Source organism: Rhipicephalus microplus, unplaced genomic scaffold, assembly GCF_043290135.1.
Source record: "Rhipicephalus microplus isolate Deutch F79 unplaced genomic scaffold, USDA_Rmic scaffold_18, whole genome shotgun sequence".
NCBI classification, from domain to species: domain Eukaryota; kingdom Metazoa; phylum Arthropoda; class Arachnida; order Ixodida; family Ixodidae; genus Rhipicephalus; species Rhipicephalus microplus.
In genome coordinates, this window is record NW_027464591.1 from 5,260,457 (window position 1) to 5,275,038 (window position 14,582).

The 14,582-nt window shown below is 47.9% G+C and overlaps 3 protein-coding genes across 3 annotated transcripts in view; 2 read left to right on the plus strand and 1 right to left on the minus strand.

Annotated features, from left to right (window-relative positions):
- The first annotated feature begins 308 nt into the window (after positions 1 to 308).
- Positions 309 to 4,169, plus strand: LOC142785176 (uncharacterized). Its single transcript, XM_075883631.1, has 4 exons — positions 309 to 831; positions 1,375 to 1,604; positions 2,865 to 2,981; positions 3,288 to 4,169. The coding sequence occupies exons 1-4, from the start codon at positions 309 to 311 to the stop codon at positions 4,167 to 4,169; spliced, it is 1,752 nt and encodes a 583-aa protein (XP_075739746.1).
- Positions 4,170 to 4,453: 284 nt separating this feature from the next.
- LOC142785177 (uncharacterized) lies at positions 4,454 to 5,032 on the plus strand. Its single transcript, XM_075883632.1, has one exon. It carries the CDS (start codon positions 4,454 to 4,456, stop codon positions 5,030 to 5,032), a length of 579 nt encoding a protein of 192 aa, XP_075739747.1.
- A 4,247-nt stretch (positions 5,033 to 9,279) lies between these two features.
- LOC119178648 (speckle-type POZ protein) overlaps positions 9,280 to 14,582 on the minus strand; it is a 35,155-nt gene continuing 29,852 nt past the window's right edge. The window contains exon 4 of the mRNA XM_037429870.2: positions 9,280 to 10,201. Coding sequence (XP_037285767.1) covers positions 9,818 to 10,201 — 384 coding nt within the window. The 3' untranslated portion in view covers positions 9,280 to 9,817. The remainder of the gene's footprint in view (positions 10,202 to 14,582) is intronic.

Genomic DNA, 14,582 nt, shown 5'->3' on the forward strand with positions numbered 1-14,582 from the left:
GATCACTTGATATCCCCTGCAGTTCACACTTGCTGTAACCCATTGAACGACGCGACCCAAGCTCTCAAGTGCGCATGTGCACAATCTTATCCCCCTTCCCTCTCCCCCTTACTTTCCTATATATATTCACGAGTGTGAATAAAACTGGCCGTTCTTTTCTGTTGGCATGGTCCGACTGTCACGTTTACTGCTGGAGCGGCGTGGCCGCCTCCCAACTAACAGTGGCGACGAGAATACCCACCGATACGTGTAAGCCGGGCGCCAGCGGCGAGACCAAGACGAAGACGCCCATCAGCCCGCCCGCAGCCATGGCCCTCAAGCTTCCGGATTTTGCAGAGGAGACAGATAAGTGGCAAGCGTATCTCGTTAAGATTGACGCCTACTTCGAAGCGAACGAAGTTACGGACGACGCGAAGAAAAGGGCCTTGTTGGTGGCTGCGTTAGGATCGAGGACCGTTGAAATCCTTTGCGGCAGAATCGCACCGCGAAAACCAAGCTCGCTGAGTTACGAAGAAGTTGTTTCAACCTTGAACGAGCACTATGATCCGTCCCCTAACGAGATATCAGAAAGCTTCAAGTTCTTTCACCGAAACCAACAAGAAGGGGAGTCCGTGCAGGCGTTTATCGTCGAGATTCGCAAGCTAGCGCATAACTGCAACTTCTCTTCAATGTTGGAGCGAATGCTGAGGGACCGCATCGTTTGTGGAGTGCGCTCGAAAAACCTGCAGAAACAACTATTAGCCAAAAAGGACTTGACGCTGGCAGAAGCGGAAGCACTAGCTCTAGCAGCCGAAAGCGCGGAGTTAGGGTCGCAACAGATGACCGGGCAAGGTGACGCCGTTGGGGTGTTCAACGTGCAGCGTAGCAGGCAACCCGAAATCAGCAGGAGCGAACGGAGCAGCTTATCGCAGCACTGCAGCTGCTGTGGCAAACAGGGACATCAAGCCAGGGAATGCTCATTACGACGGCGCAGGTGCTACAAATGTGGGCGACAAGGTCACTTGGCGCGAGTATGCTCCCGGACAGCCACCACCAACAGAACCTTCGCGATAACAGAGTGTTCAGCGGAAAGTGAAGATAACGATTGTAACGCACTACAAATATGGTCAGTGAAGGGTAATGGAAGCCTGGTTCCGCCCCTACACAAGCAGGTTACATGGAACGGAGTGCCACTGAATATGATAATCGACACAGGTTCACCTGTCTGCGTAGTGCCTAAAGCGATATACGAAGCCTATCGTCATAAGTGGCCACCGCTTTGTAAAGCCGCATTAACTCTGTCATGCTATCTTGGGAAGATACCAGTGCGGGGCATTGTCAAAATGCAAGCTTCCTACAAGTCTGCAACAGTTGACTGCGATCTCGTTGTGTTAGACTGCGAAGGTCCTAGCCTTTGCGGCCGTGACCTGTTACAGATGCTCGAGACACAAGGGGCACCGCTTCTTCACATCGCGTCACTCTCATCGGACGGGAAGCTGGAGAGTCGGACAGCGGCACCCGTGCTGGAACAGTACGCCGACCTTTTTGCGGAGGGCCTGGGAGCCATCAAGGGACCACCAGCACGGCTTCATATAAAGGACGGAGCAACCCCAAGGTTCTGTAAGGCAAGAAAAATTCCATTTTCTTTGCTAGACAAAGTGTCCGCCGAGCTAGATCGGCTCGTGGCCGAAGGCATTATTACGCCAGTTTCCTATTCAGAATGGGCAACCCCAGGGGTGCCAGTGCTGAAACGTGACGGAACAGTCCGCATCTGTGGCGATTTCAAAGTTACTCTAAACCCAGTATGTGAAATGGAAAGTTATCCTCTACCCGTAGTGGACGACATTTTCGCTACGCTTCGTGGAGGGCAGCAGTTCAGTATCTTGGATCTACGTGATGCCTACAACCAAATTCTTCTAGACGAAGATTCGCGCAAGTTAGCGGTTATAAACACTCACAAGGGCCTCTTTTGTTATAACAGGCTACCGTTTGGGATAGCCTCGGCCCCTGCGATTTTTCAACGAACAATTGAGCAGGTGCTGCAAGGCCTACCAGGGGTTCAAGCGTACTTAGACGACGTCCTGATAGCAGATGCGAACGATAAGCCAACTGCGAACCTGCAAGCAGTCTTGCAGCGGTTCAGGGAGTACGGCGTGAAGCTCCGCGCGGACAAGTGCCGAATAGGTGAGGAGTCAGTTACGTATCTAGGACACAGAATTGACGCGGCAGGGTTGCACCCGTCAGACAAGAACATCGAAGCAATTAAGCTGGCACCGACTCCTCACAATGTCACGGAATTGCGGTCTTTTTTGGGCATGCTAACTTTCTACAATAAATTCTTGCCTAATCTGTCCACGCTCCTGAGTCCCCTATACCTTCTTCTGGAAAAGAAATCGAAATGGTCTTGGGATGAGCGCGAAAACGATGCCTTCCGAAAAGCAAAAGCCGTTTTGTGTTCCGCGCCTGTGTTAACTCACTTCGATCCCGCACGAGAGCTATTTCTGGAGTGCGACGCGTCACCCTACGGTGTGGGAGCGGCACTATTCCACCGAATTGAAGGACAGTATCAGCCCCTTGGATTTCGATCCAGGACGCTTACTGCCGCAGAAAAGAATTATGCACAGATTGAACGTGAGGCGTTGGCTCTGGTTTATGGCGTCACGCGATTCCGAGATTATCTGCTGGGCAGACAGTTCACGCTTCTAACCGACCATCAACCACTGTTGGGTCTCCTAAGAGCGGATCGTCAGACGCCGGCTATGGCCGCTGCGCGCATTCAGCGTTGGGCCATCATACTTGGTGCCTACCGTTATCGGTTGCAACATCGACCGGGTAAACTCATGTGCAATGCTGATGCTCTTAGCCGTCTACCCCAACCGTTGCAGGAAGAAGTGGACCAGGAGGACGAAGCTCAAGTTCTGACCCTGGACCAGTGGGATCAGCCGGCCCTGCCATGGAAGGAACTCCAGGCACTCGCCGTCGCGGATGAGGTACTTTTCCAGGTACGCAAGTATACCCGGGAAGGTTGGCCGAAAAAACTCGACACGGAAACTACAGAAATTGCCGATTTTTACAAAAGGCGGCATGAGCTGTCTGTTAGTGAAGAACTGCTTTACTGGGGCCATCGCTTTGTAGTGCCGACAGCAGCACGCGGGAAGTTGCTAAGGCTACTGCATGAAGCCCACCAAGGAATTTCCACCATGAAGGCGAAGGCCAGATCGTTATTTTGGTGGCCCGGCGTAGAGCAAGACATCGAGCGCGTTGCGGCGACATGCCAAAACTGTGTGCAAGCGTTGCCGATGGCTCAGGCAAAAGAACCAGTAAATTGGCCCGAGACGCACGAAAGGTGGTCGCGGTTACATGTGGACTATGCGGGACCAGTAAAAGGGAAAATGTTACTCATCGTTGTCGACGCGCACACCAAGTGGATTGAGGCGCTTCCCGTGTCGCAGGCCAACTCGCATAGCACAGTCGAGGCCCTCAGAACGATATTTAGCCGTTTTGGTATACCGCGCACGGTGGTTTCTGACAACGGGACGCCATTCACGGCACGAGAGTTCGAGCAGTTCATGGAGCGCAATGGCATTGCGCATATTCGAACACCTCCCTATCACCCCCAGAGTAATGGACTAGCAGAGCGAGCCGTGCGCACTATCAAAGATGGCTTGAAGAAGATAGGCGGCACTTGCCTCCTCACCTCACTGGCACGTGTATTGTGCAATTATCGGAACGCACCACACCAGGAGGGTCCTTCTCCCTCAGAGAGGCTATTAGGATACCGTCTGCGCACAAGAATGGAGATGTCTTTTCCTTCCAGAGTCTATCCTACCAAAGCTGCGAGTGACCCAGGCTGGAATTTCGCACCGGGAGACTACGTGTACGTGCGAAATTACGGCGCCGGAGACAAGTGGTTCCCAGGCACAGTGGAGGCTACGCGTGGCACTCGCCTCCTGGAGGTAAAGACTGTGGATGGCCTTGTCCGCCGCCACGTGGATCAAGTTCGCAAGCGGAGCCCAGATGAAACGCCAGCAGCCGACGACATGTCGAGGCCATCTACACCGGTTTCCCCAGGGCCGGTACGACTAGAAACAACGGCGCCGGCTACCTCTCAGAGTACCACAGAATCGCAACCATACGTACTACGTCGCTCCACACGAGCCAAGAAACCGGTCGTGCGTTTTGGCTACTAAGGGGGAAGAAATGCTGTAACCCATTGAACGACGCGACCCAAGCTCTCAAGTGCGCATGTGCACAATCTTATCCCCCTTCCCTCTCCCCCTTACTTTCCTATATATATTCACGAGTGTGAATAAAACTGGCCGTTCTTTTCTGTTGGCATGGTCCGACTGTCACGTTTACTGCTGGAGCGGCGTGGCCGCCTCCCACAGTGGCGACGAGAATACCCACCGATACGTGTAAGCCGGGCGCCAGCGGCGAGACCAAGACGAAGACGCCCATCAGCCCGCCCGCAGCCATGGCCCTCAAGCTTCCGGATTTTGCAGAGGAGACAGATAAGTGGCAAGCGTATCTCGTTAAGATTGACGCCTACTTCGAAGCGAACGAAGTTACGGACGACGCGAAGAAAAGGGCCTTGTTGGTGGCTGCGTTAGGATCGAGGACCGTTGAAATCCTTTGCGGCAGAATCGCACCGCAAAAACCAAGCTCGCTGAGTTACGAAGAAGTTGTTTCAACCTTGAACGAGCACTATGATCCGTCCCCTAACGAGATATCAGAAAGCTTCAAGTTCTTTCACCGAAACCAACAAGAAGGGGAGTCCGTGCAGGCGTTTATCGTCGAGATTCGCAAGCTAGCGCATAACTGCAACTTCTCTTCAATGTTGGAGCGAATGCTGAGGGACCGCATCGTTTGTGGAGTGCGCTCGAAAAACCTGCAGAAACAACTATTAGCCAAAAAGGACTTGACGCTGGCAGAAGCGGAAGCACTAGCCTTCAAAAGGGACCAGCCTTCAAAAGTATCCTGGCATATTGGATTCCACATGGCTATCATCCAAGTTGTAGGATCACTTGATATCCCCTGCAGTTCACACTTCTAAATCTTACGACTCAGACTGCCCTGCCAACGCCCCTATCCGCTTTTTGCTCTACCAGCCATGGCCGCCACGTTCCTTCAACCCTTCTCCTCATATCTACTTCTAAACACTTTTCTCCACTCCACCCCTTCCGCCCCCTTAGGCGTTGAGCCGTGCTCCCACAAGGGCTGCAGAAGATAGTGCCTTTTTTCCTTTTCTTCAACCACACATTCATTCATTCGTTCGTTGGTTGATGACTCTATGCAACACACTTCGTGTCTGCGTCACTCGCAGCTACCACTGTCTCTCAAATTGACTACATTCTTAACCAAACCTCTTCTCTCTTCAACTCGGCAGCTTGCCAAACACTACTGTGTAGCTCCTGAAAATTCACCACTCTTTCGTAAGGAAGAATTGGTGTTTATTCCTTTGTTCTGCATTGTATCGCTACAGCCCCAAGTACTCAGTGGATGTACGTGGTTTGAGCACCGAAGTTTGCTTGAGAGAGAGAGAGAGAGAATAAGAAAGGTGGGGAGGTTAACCTGGGCTGAGCCCGGTAGGCTACCCTCACGGGTAGCAACTGGGCCGGCGCATAACAGTTTTATGTTTCACCACACAAACGATGAATCACACCAGTGTCCTTGAGGAAACGCAACAGCACTTTTGTTTCCTTTCAGAACCGGGATGAATAGCGCCATGGTCCCGATACCTTCTCGACAGTTTAACAGTGCAGAGGTGAAGCATCGCGTTCGCATATTCTGGGCAATAACACAAAAGGTGCTCAATAGTCTCACTGACAGCACAGTCCTTGCTCTCCATGCTGTTGGCCATCCTAATCTTAAATAAGTAGGCAGTGATAAAAATGTTTGCTTGATGCCACACTACCACACAGGAGTGTCAAAAACAACTACTTTTGCTTGCTTTTTTGCTATTCTTCTAATTTCAATAAAAACACCAATTGCCACAAGAGGGCTCATCAATATCAGGATTGTTTTTTCTTGAAAGTTTAAGGCTTTGTTGCAGTTGGCTCTTGGGGGTGGAGTTAAGTTTGGGATGATGTAGGTAATCCCAAGGGCTCAGATGGCCGCGACGACACGTTGAACTGGACAGGTCCGGTTACTCAGTTTCTGGCAAACTTCAGTTTATTTACACACTGACACTTATTTACAACCGAAGGCCGGGGCGGCCACTAAACCGACCGCACAGTAAGAACTGGGCTTTAATAACGTCGGCGTTACTTTCCAAGCCCTTAGTATACTGCACAAATCGACACCAACTTCTCGATGTAGTATCAAACCCTGGATCAAAGACGGCGCCAAGCACGATTTCTGGCCCCGCTTCCCGATCTCGTACTCAAGTACTAAGCTCCCCTCCTCTCCATTTCACTCCATTAAACCTCCCGTCTCATCTGAGACTGCCTCTTGGGACGAACCCCTTCTTGATGCTCCCGATGCAGCAAGCAACTCTCCTTCCCTCAAAGACCTGTCTCAGCCTCGGCGTTCTCACACTTTGCTATCCTCATCCTCCTAAAAATCGGCTACAGAATAACTCCATCATTTCGTCAAAGTACAGCCTAAAATACTTTTGCACAACAACAAACAAAGTCGTCTGTCTGGAGTTAGTACACACGATGCTGCAGTCTGTCACACTTACCGTGACAGCACGCTGCCACAATATCCTGTCTGGAGCGGTGTCGCGACAGGGACCACTTATTTCTCAGTCTGGCTCACTGTGAGATTGCTTCCGCCGTACGGTTGACTCGCCAGCACGGAGTTCGGCAACAAAGTCACGTGCAGAGGTAAACAGCTGAGTACTTCGTCTGGGCAGCCACTTTTCATTATCTTCCCTTTTCATCAGGCGCCGTTTACCGACTGGCCATCCTTCGCTTGTCCCAAACATAACTGGTGATATAGGCCTTTCCAGGTTGTAGTGTAATCCTCGCACTTGCAGTAACATGAAAATGCAAGGTACAGTCTATCACATTTCCTTTTATTACAATGAATACAATGACATAGTTAAATACAACTCACATGATAATGGTTAGTTGAAACCACTATTCTAGGTATATGTACATTTGCACTAGAATGTTGAACGCAGCACCACAGCTTGGTGCACACTGAAGACGTGCCAATGACAAATGCACTCTCTAGATGCTTAAAAACACACACTAACTTTGGCCTCTAGGACTTGAGCATTCAAGCAAAAAAGCATTGCAGCACCCTGAACTGACCTTAGTGTGTACAGTGAAGAACATTAAACACATAACTGAGCTGCGTAAATACATGCCAAAGGACATTTAAAAATTCAGAGGAAAACACACAGCACATTGATCTTTTACATCACCATCTGGGTACCACCTGCATTTGCAGATTAATTACTTTGGAGTGGTAGCTACAGCTAGGCAAGGCCACCTTATTGTACATACACTGGTTGGCAGATATAATAGATGAAGTTAGCAGCAGGTGCCAAAGAAAACTGAAAGACTGTGCAAGACCGACAGCTTTATCCCGCCAGATATGCTGGATCACAGTGCTTTATATTGCGCAACAGAAACATTTTTACAGTAATACTTCACAGTTACTTTCACAGTACTATGGCCATTCTTAAACAGTCTCTCAACTTAGACAGCTTTAAAAAACAGGTAACGTAGTCTCTCGGCCCATCCTAGTGGCCACATTTGTACGCAACAACCATAATGCGAGATGTGAGCAAACTTGTGCAACCTACAATACAATCTACATTAAAAGTGCAGACAAATAGCATACTTCAACTTTCTAGACTTACCCATATTTCATTCTTTAAAGCTCTAAAATGCAAGCACAAATTGCTACTTATTTCCACATGGTGTATTAACATCCCAATTTGCTCCCTGCTTGCATTTCACAGCACAAGAGCAGTCAAGTTCTACATGATATTGAAAAGCTTTCATGTTGCTAACACACCGACATTAATCCTTCTTTGTGCAGAAACCCAACAACCAAAATAATGGTGTGCTTGAAGGACCGCTCAAATATTGCAAAACTTCAGAATGTTACAATTACTACTGAGACTTCGTCCCCGGCATGGGACGAAGTCTCATGCCGGGCACTAACTTTCGGCACTGCCTCTGGTTAGTGGCACATGCAAGTAGCACAATGCTTACAGCTGTTTTATTGACGGCTGCACTGTGTCAACGCAGTATGTAGAAACATGGAATAGCGCCTAGTCACTTTCTCTATAGAAGTGACATGACTGGTTTAACCCACTCTTTCGGCATGCATGCAAACAGACAGTTTTTATGCCAGTTTTGAACTTTAATGTTACCAATGTTAGCAAGTCATCAATAACTTGCTTTCAATGTTTCTGCATTACTGCTGCTGTCAGCAACTTAGCCCCCAGCCCCATCAACTGCAAACACCTTATGGCTAACATAACATATTGAAAAACAATATAATAAATTGCTAGAGAGTTGTAAGATGTAATCAAGAGCAATCGTTTTCAGTGGTAAATCTAAAAGACATGAAAAGGAGGTCACCTATTTTAACTTTCTCTGCAGCATGAGAACATAGCACCAATATGAATCTACAAATGAAAAACACAACCGCTACACACAACCGCTACACACAACCAACAAGTTGAAGTTACCTTACGTAGTTGTGAGGAGAGCCCAGGTTCACTTTTTAGTTTTTTGTTACTTGGTAAATTCACTGCAGCGTGTTGAACTCCACAGCAAGTCAGAGGCGTTCACAGAAGCCCGTCGTTCTCAAAAAACACAAGAGGGCTTCCACTGCCTTGTGGCCTGTTTGTGGGCTTTCACTGCTTTATGGGCTGTTTGTATGTATTTTGCTATAAAGTTGATTGTGCACTAACTTGCCCAGCTTTCATTTTTTGCTCTCACTTTTGTCTTACAGCATCAGCAAATATACGGCAAACATTTTGCACCTGTCCTTAGTGTTGCTTCTACTCACAATCACAGACTTCGTCCTCAGAAACTCTACAAATGCAACTTATACTACCAGAATAGTTCAATGTATTGACTGTTGGTTCCATCACAGATTATCATGTGTAAGTGCTAGCTTTTGGGAGTGCACAATGCAAAATATCTGGAAGGAAAATTTTCCTCTGCATACAACTTTCAACTTGGCACAACCTCAAAAATCTCCCACACAATACACGCTAGTGCAGCAAAGTACTGGTGGACCATTTTTACAATTTACAAACAAGCTGCTAGGTTAAATAAGGACTCTGCCTATGTCAGTCACAAGTGTGTCACAATACTAAATTTGCATCAATCATCCTGACCTCCAAGAGCCAGCACACAGCTTGGCTCCAGCTTTTAATAAAAGCCAGCAGAGTACACTTTTCACAAATTCAGAGTACACCCGGAGTGGAAACATTTGAAGCTATTTACACAAAATTTTCGCATTTAGCTAATCTTCGAAAAGACACTTTCACTACATTGCCAGCCACCACGCAAACAGGCAAAATGTCTTTAGTAGATCGGCCTAAAGAGCCAACCCATGGCAACAGCCAATATCAGCAACGAGTGTAACCTGACAGCACCACAATAGACATGCTTTGAACATATAGTACCGACAAAGCTTGTGCATGTTCTTTTATTTGTTCAGAACTCATGCCTGACATGGCAAAAGATTGGATACCCAATTTTCATAAGAACACACTGAGTAAGAGACGACGACGTATGCGGATACACAAGTGCAAACTTCTGGTTTTCGAGTAGCTCCTATGGAAAATTCCACCCTCGTCGCCATTCCACAACCCACACTGACCAGTGGAGCAAAATGCTGGAATAAGTCTGTCAGCAAGAGACTATGTGGCTGGCTCGAGGGTATTTCCAATGTCAGCAATGAGCATAAACAGCCGCTCAGTGATGTCAGGTTTGCCCCAGATGTTCTTCCAGCCAGCAGTTCTTTGCACAGCCACCAGATGGTCTGCAATAAAACGAGCAATGCTACGCGACAGCTCGGCATCGCTGTACATGTTCGAGAGGACAAACGCATCTGCTGCCCTCTCTACAGTCAAGTTTGAACCCAAGTAGTCCCCACAGAGAGTCTTCAGTTCACTCATTGAGTACTTGTCTGCAGCCACATACAAGTCTTCGGCAACCTTGTCCAGATTCGGAACTTCACCCGTGTAGATAAAGAGCAGCATCTCACGCATGGCATCGAAGGATTGGTCCGGCAGGTGGATTACCTGTCGAAATAATATAGATGTGTGTTACTAAAGCAATTGAAGTGAACAACACGTTGATATTTTTAATAAGGCTATAAGAGGGACTGAATAGTCTTTCTTGTGTGGGTAGGTTAAAAAAATATTCAAGTCTTTTGAATACCGATTGACGTAAACGTAAGAAAAATGTGAATGAAAACAGAGCTGATACGGACAAGCGTTGCAGACAGTGTGTGTCACGGACAGCTTATGTCCATGTCAGCTCTCTTTTCACCCGTCTGAGTTTTTCCCGTGCTGTTGAAATTTTGAGGGGATGCTGATCAAAATACAAAGCGAATGCACAAAACTACCAACTGACGTTTGCTCTTCTGACAAGGTACAGTTCACAACACGGTGGTCTCTTGTAACCTATCTTTGCTCCCTCTTATAAAGCGTGTGGCTTTATGTGCCTCCCTACTTAGTCCATATGGGAGTCCTGCAGCAGCTATTTATTTATTTATTTATTTATTTATTTATTTATTTAATAACACCCTGCAGACCAATGGCATTATGGAGGAAATTAAGCATGATTTTTTTACTCATACAATGTTAGCTGAATATAAACGTGTTGTACAAAAAGACAATTCAAGTTGGTTTGCTTATCTACATAATGGTAGCTGGTAAACAACTGATGATCGATGATGGCTGCCACAGGTCTGGAAAGGTGGTTCCAGTCTGCAGATGTTCTGGGCACAAACGAGTCACTCCAAGTTTTTGTTAGACATGTAAAGAGGTTTATTGGGCGAGCCCAACAAATAGGCGGACGCTTAGAAATAGCCACAGGAAGAGAAAGATGGTGGTGCTCGAGCACTGATCTCGTGGTTCCTTCTTCTCATGGTGATGATCGTTATTCCCGGTTGTCTTTCTTTCTTTCTTCCTTATATTTGCCCCCATCAAGAAAGATGAAGCCATGCTGGTGATGTAGCAGGTAAGAACAATCGGGTCAAAGTACGGCTTGAGGCTATCTACGAGAACGATATCACACTTACACCGACGACGGTCGCTCGGCGGCATAAGAGTTTCAATGGCGTAGTTGACTGGTGAAGTATGCTTGACCACACGGTATGGATCGTGATAGTTTGAGAGTAGTTTGGGTAACAAGGAGCGCAGGGTGGTATATGCAGCCATACAAGTGTTCCAGACGCGAATTTTTTCGCAAGGGGGTGGTCGTGATCTAGGGCCTCTTTCTGGCGTTGTTGGTCGGTTGTAGTAAGCTGCTTGGCTAGCCAGAGGCATTCTTCAATGTGACGGGCAGCTTTAGAAACGGTTGTGCACTCAGATGCATCCGGTGTGCATGGCAGCAAGGTGTCGATAGTGCGGGAGAGCTGGCGACTGTACAGAAGGAAAAAAGGGGAAAATCCCGTTGTGACTAGCACCGCTGTGTTGTATGCGCAGGTTGCAAATGAAAGAACAAGGTGCCAGTTTGATTGATCGGATGCAACATGTGCGTCGCAACCATGTCGACCAGGGTATGATTAAAACGCTCAGTCAAACCGTTTGTATGAGGGTGGTAGGCAGTACTCGTCCAACGTACAATATGGCACTGATAGAGAAGTGCTTTAATGACGTCATAGAGAAATACATGGGCACAATCACTGAGAAGTTTGCCAGGAGGTCCGTGACAGAGCACAAAATGACTGAGGACGAAAGATGCGACGTCCTGTGCTGTCACCGTGGGAAGAGCAGCAGGTTCAGCGTACCGGGTAAAATGGTACACAGCAATGATAGCCCATCGGTTGCCAGACGTAGTCAATGGCAGTGGCCCATAAAGGTCTATTCCGATGCGATCAAATGGGCGGTCTGCGCATGAAAGCTGCTGTAGCAAACCCGCTGCAGGATGCGGTGGTCTTTCCGTCACTGACATTCTTGGCAGCCTCGAATGAACTGACGAATGAAGGTAAACATTCCACGCCAGTAATATCTCTTCCACAAGCATTGAAGAGACCGGCCTGAGCACATTGTGGGTCGGTGTGAAAGGACGTGCAGATTGTAGAACGCAGTGTTCAGGAAATAACGTGGAGCCACTTTCTGCCATCTGGTGAGTAATTGCGCCGGTACAAGAGGACATCTCAAATGCTGAGGTGCGAATGCTGAGGTGCGAACCCTGGTGTTGCAGTGCTCGAGTGGTCGGAAGGGCGGGTGCTTCAGATAAAACACCAAGAAGTAAAGCCGTTTATGGATTGTTGCGCTGTGCAGAGGGGACGGTATCAACGTCAAGAGCTGACACAATGTGATCTACACAAGAGATGAATGTTGTCTCAGTTGACAGTGAGGACCGCAACAGTGCATCAGCATAAGTGTGCTTGCGGTCAAAATGGTGGACAACGAAGATGTCATACTCCTGAAGTCAGAGAGCCCAACGAGCAAGGTGACCTGATGGATCATTATGCAAAAACAACCAACATAACGCATGATGGTGAACGAGCAAGGTGACCTGATGGATCATTATGCAAAAACAGCCAACATAACGCATGGTGGTCTGTAACTACATTAATGTGCAGCCATATACGTAGGGGCAGAACTCGGCAAGCGCCCAAATTATGGCCAAGCATTCTTTTTCGATAACAGCGTTCTGCTGGAGTATATGCGACAACATACTCTGGGAACCTAGGCTTTTGTTGTGTGGGAACCGTGCCGCGGCCGACACCTGTATGAACTTCCGTTGCAGCCGATGGGTCGTACTGGCACAATATGGGAGGTGACATCAAGAGACAGCGAAGAGTAGAGAATGCTTGACTACACTCGGAAGACCATGAAGATATATCAGTGGCGCTCCTTAAAATTTGAGTCAAAGGCGCAATTACAGAGGCAGTGTTGCGCACAATGCGCCGAAAGTAGAAGCATAAGCCTACAAGGCCCCGCAACTGCTTTACAGTCGTGCGCTTGAGAAAGTCAGCAACAGCTCGTAGTTTTGCCAGGACTGATAGTATGCCATCCCTTGATAGCAAGTGATCGAGAATCGTAAGTTCCCGGGCCGCAAAGTGGCATTCCGTAAGATTCAGTTGGAGCTGAGCATTCTTCGGACATATTAGAACATGTTTCGTGCGGAAGATGTGTTGCAAAATCTGGCACAAAAACAATTATATTGTCGAGGTAGCATGAACATATGTTCCATTTTAAACCGCGCAGAACTGAGTCCATCATGTGCCCAAAGGTAGCCGGCGCACTTCAGAGGCCAAAAGGCATGACATGAATTCATATAGCCCATCTGGTGTTACAAAGATTGTCTTTGGGCGATCAGCATTGGCTAAAGGTACCTGCCAATACCCCGAGTGCAAACCTAAGGATGAAAACACCTCATGGCCTTGTAAACAATCAAGGGTGTCATCAATCCTAGGCAGAGGGTACACGTCTGTAGCGAGAGAGCCACTTTAGAGAGCCACTTTAGAGAGAGCCACTTTAGAGAGAGCCACTTTATTATCCAGGGCGATTGCCGAAGCGGAGCAGTGGCAGCTGCCACGTCCAAACCGCCAGGCACGTGAGCTCGTTCTCTACAGCTCGCGCCTCGAGCTGTCGCATCAGCTGCATGAGAGGCGCAGCGCGATGGCTAGAAAAATGACGATGATGATGAATGGCGATGATGATGACACTACACGTCTTTCCGAGTGACATTATTTAAGTGCCAGTAATCAATGCGAAGCATTGATTACTGGCACTTAAAGAAGCAAATCAGATTATCCTTCTTTATCATTATAAACACCAGTGATGCCCACAGACTTTGTGAACGTTGAATCACGCTGCGTTTGAGCATATCGTCAACATATTCAGCAATAACTTGACGTTCAGCGGCGAAGACATGGTATGATCGTTGTTGCACAGGGATGTTGGAGCCTGTGGTGATGTAGTGAACAATAGTATAAGTTTGGCCGAAGGAAGGTCAAGCAATATCGAAAGATTCACGGAAGTGGTACAGCAGTTCAAGAAGAACAGAGCAATCAGATGGTAACAGTCTATCAGCGATCAATGAATCGAAGAGCTCGGAAGGTGGTACATAAGAAGGGCTGAGGGCACTGATGACGTCTGGGTCACTGGAAGATAAGTTTTGCTGCATGATAAATATTTCTCCATTGTAAATGGCCTGCACACATCCAAAAGATTCACCTCTTGAATGGGATAAAGAATTGGATACAGAAGAGGATTGGTTAGGCAGAGTGAGCTGTTTTCTTGAGACATGGAGAGGGTCGAATGAGGCAGAAGAAGAGGCTTTTGACTAAGGGAGATTCTTGATTGTTCAAAGAATGCAGCTTCATCACAAATACTGTTGCAGAACACGGGGAGCAAAACAGCTACTGTCGGCAGAATTTCAGTATCTTCCTTGACGACCAGCTTGTGTGCAGCTTGCTGAAAATGGATGGGGGGCTGGTCG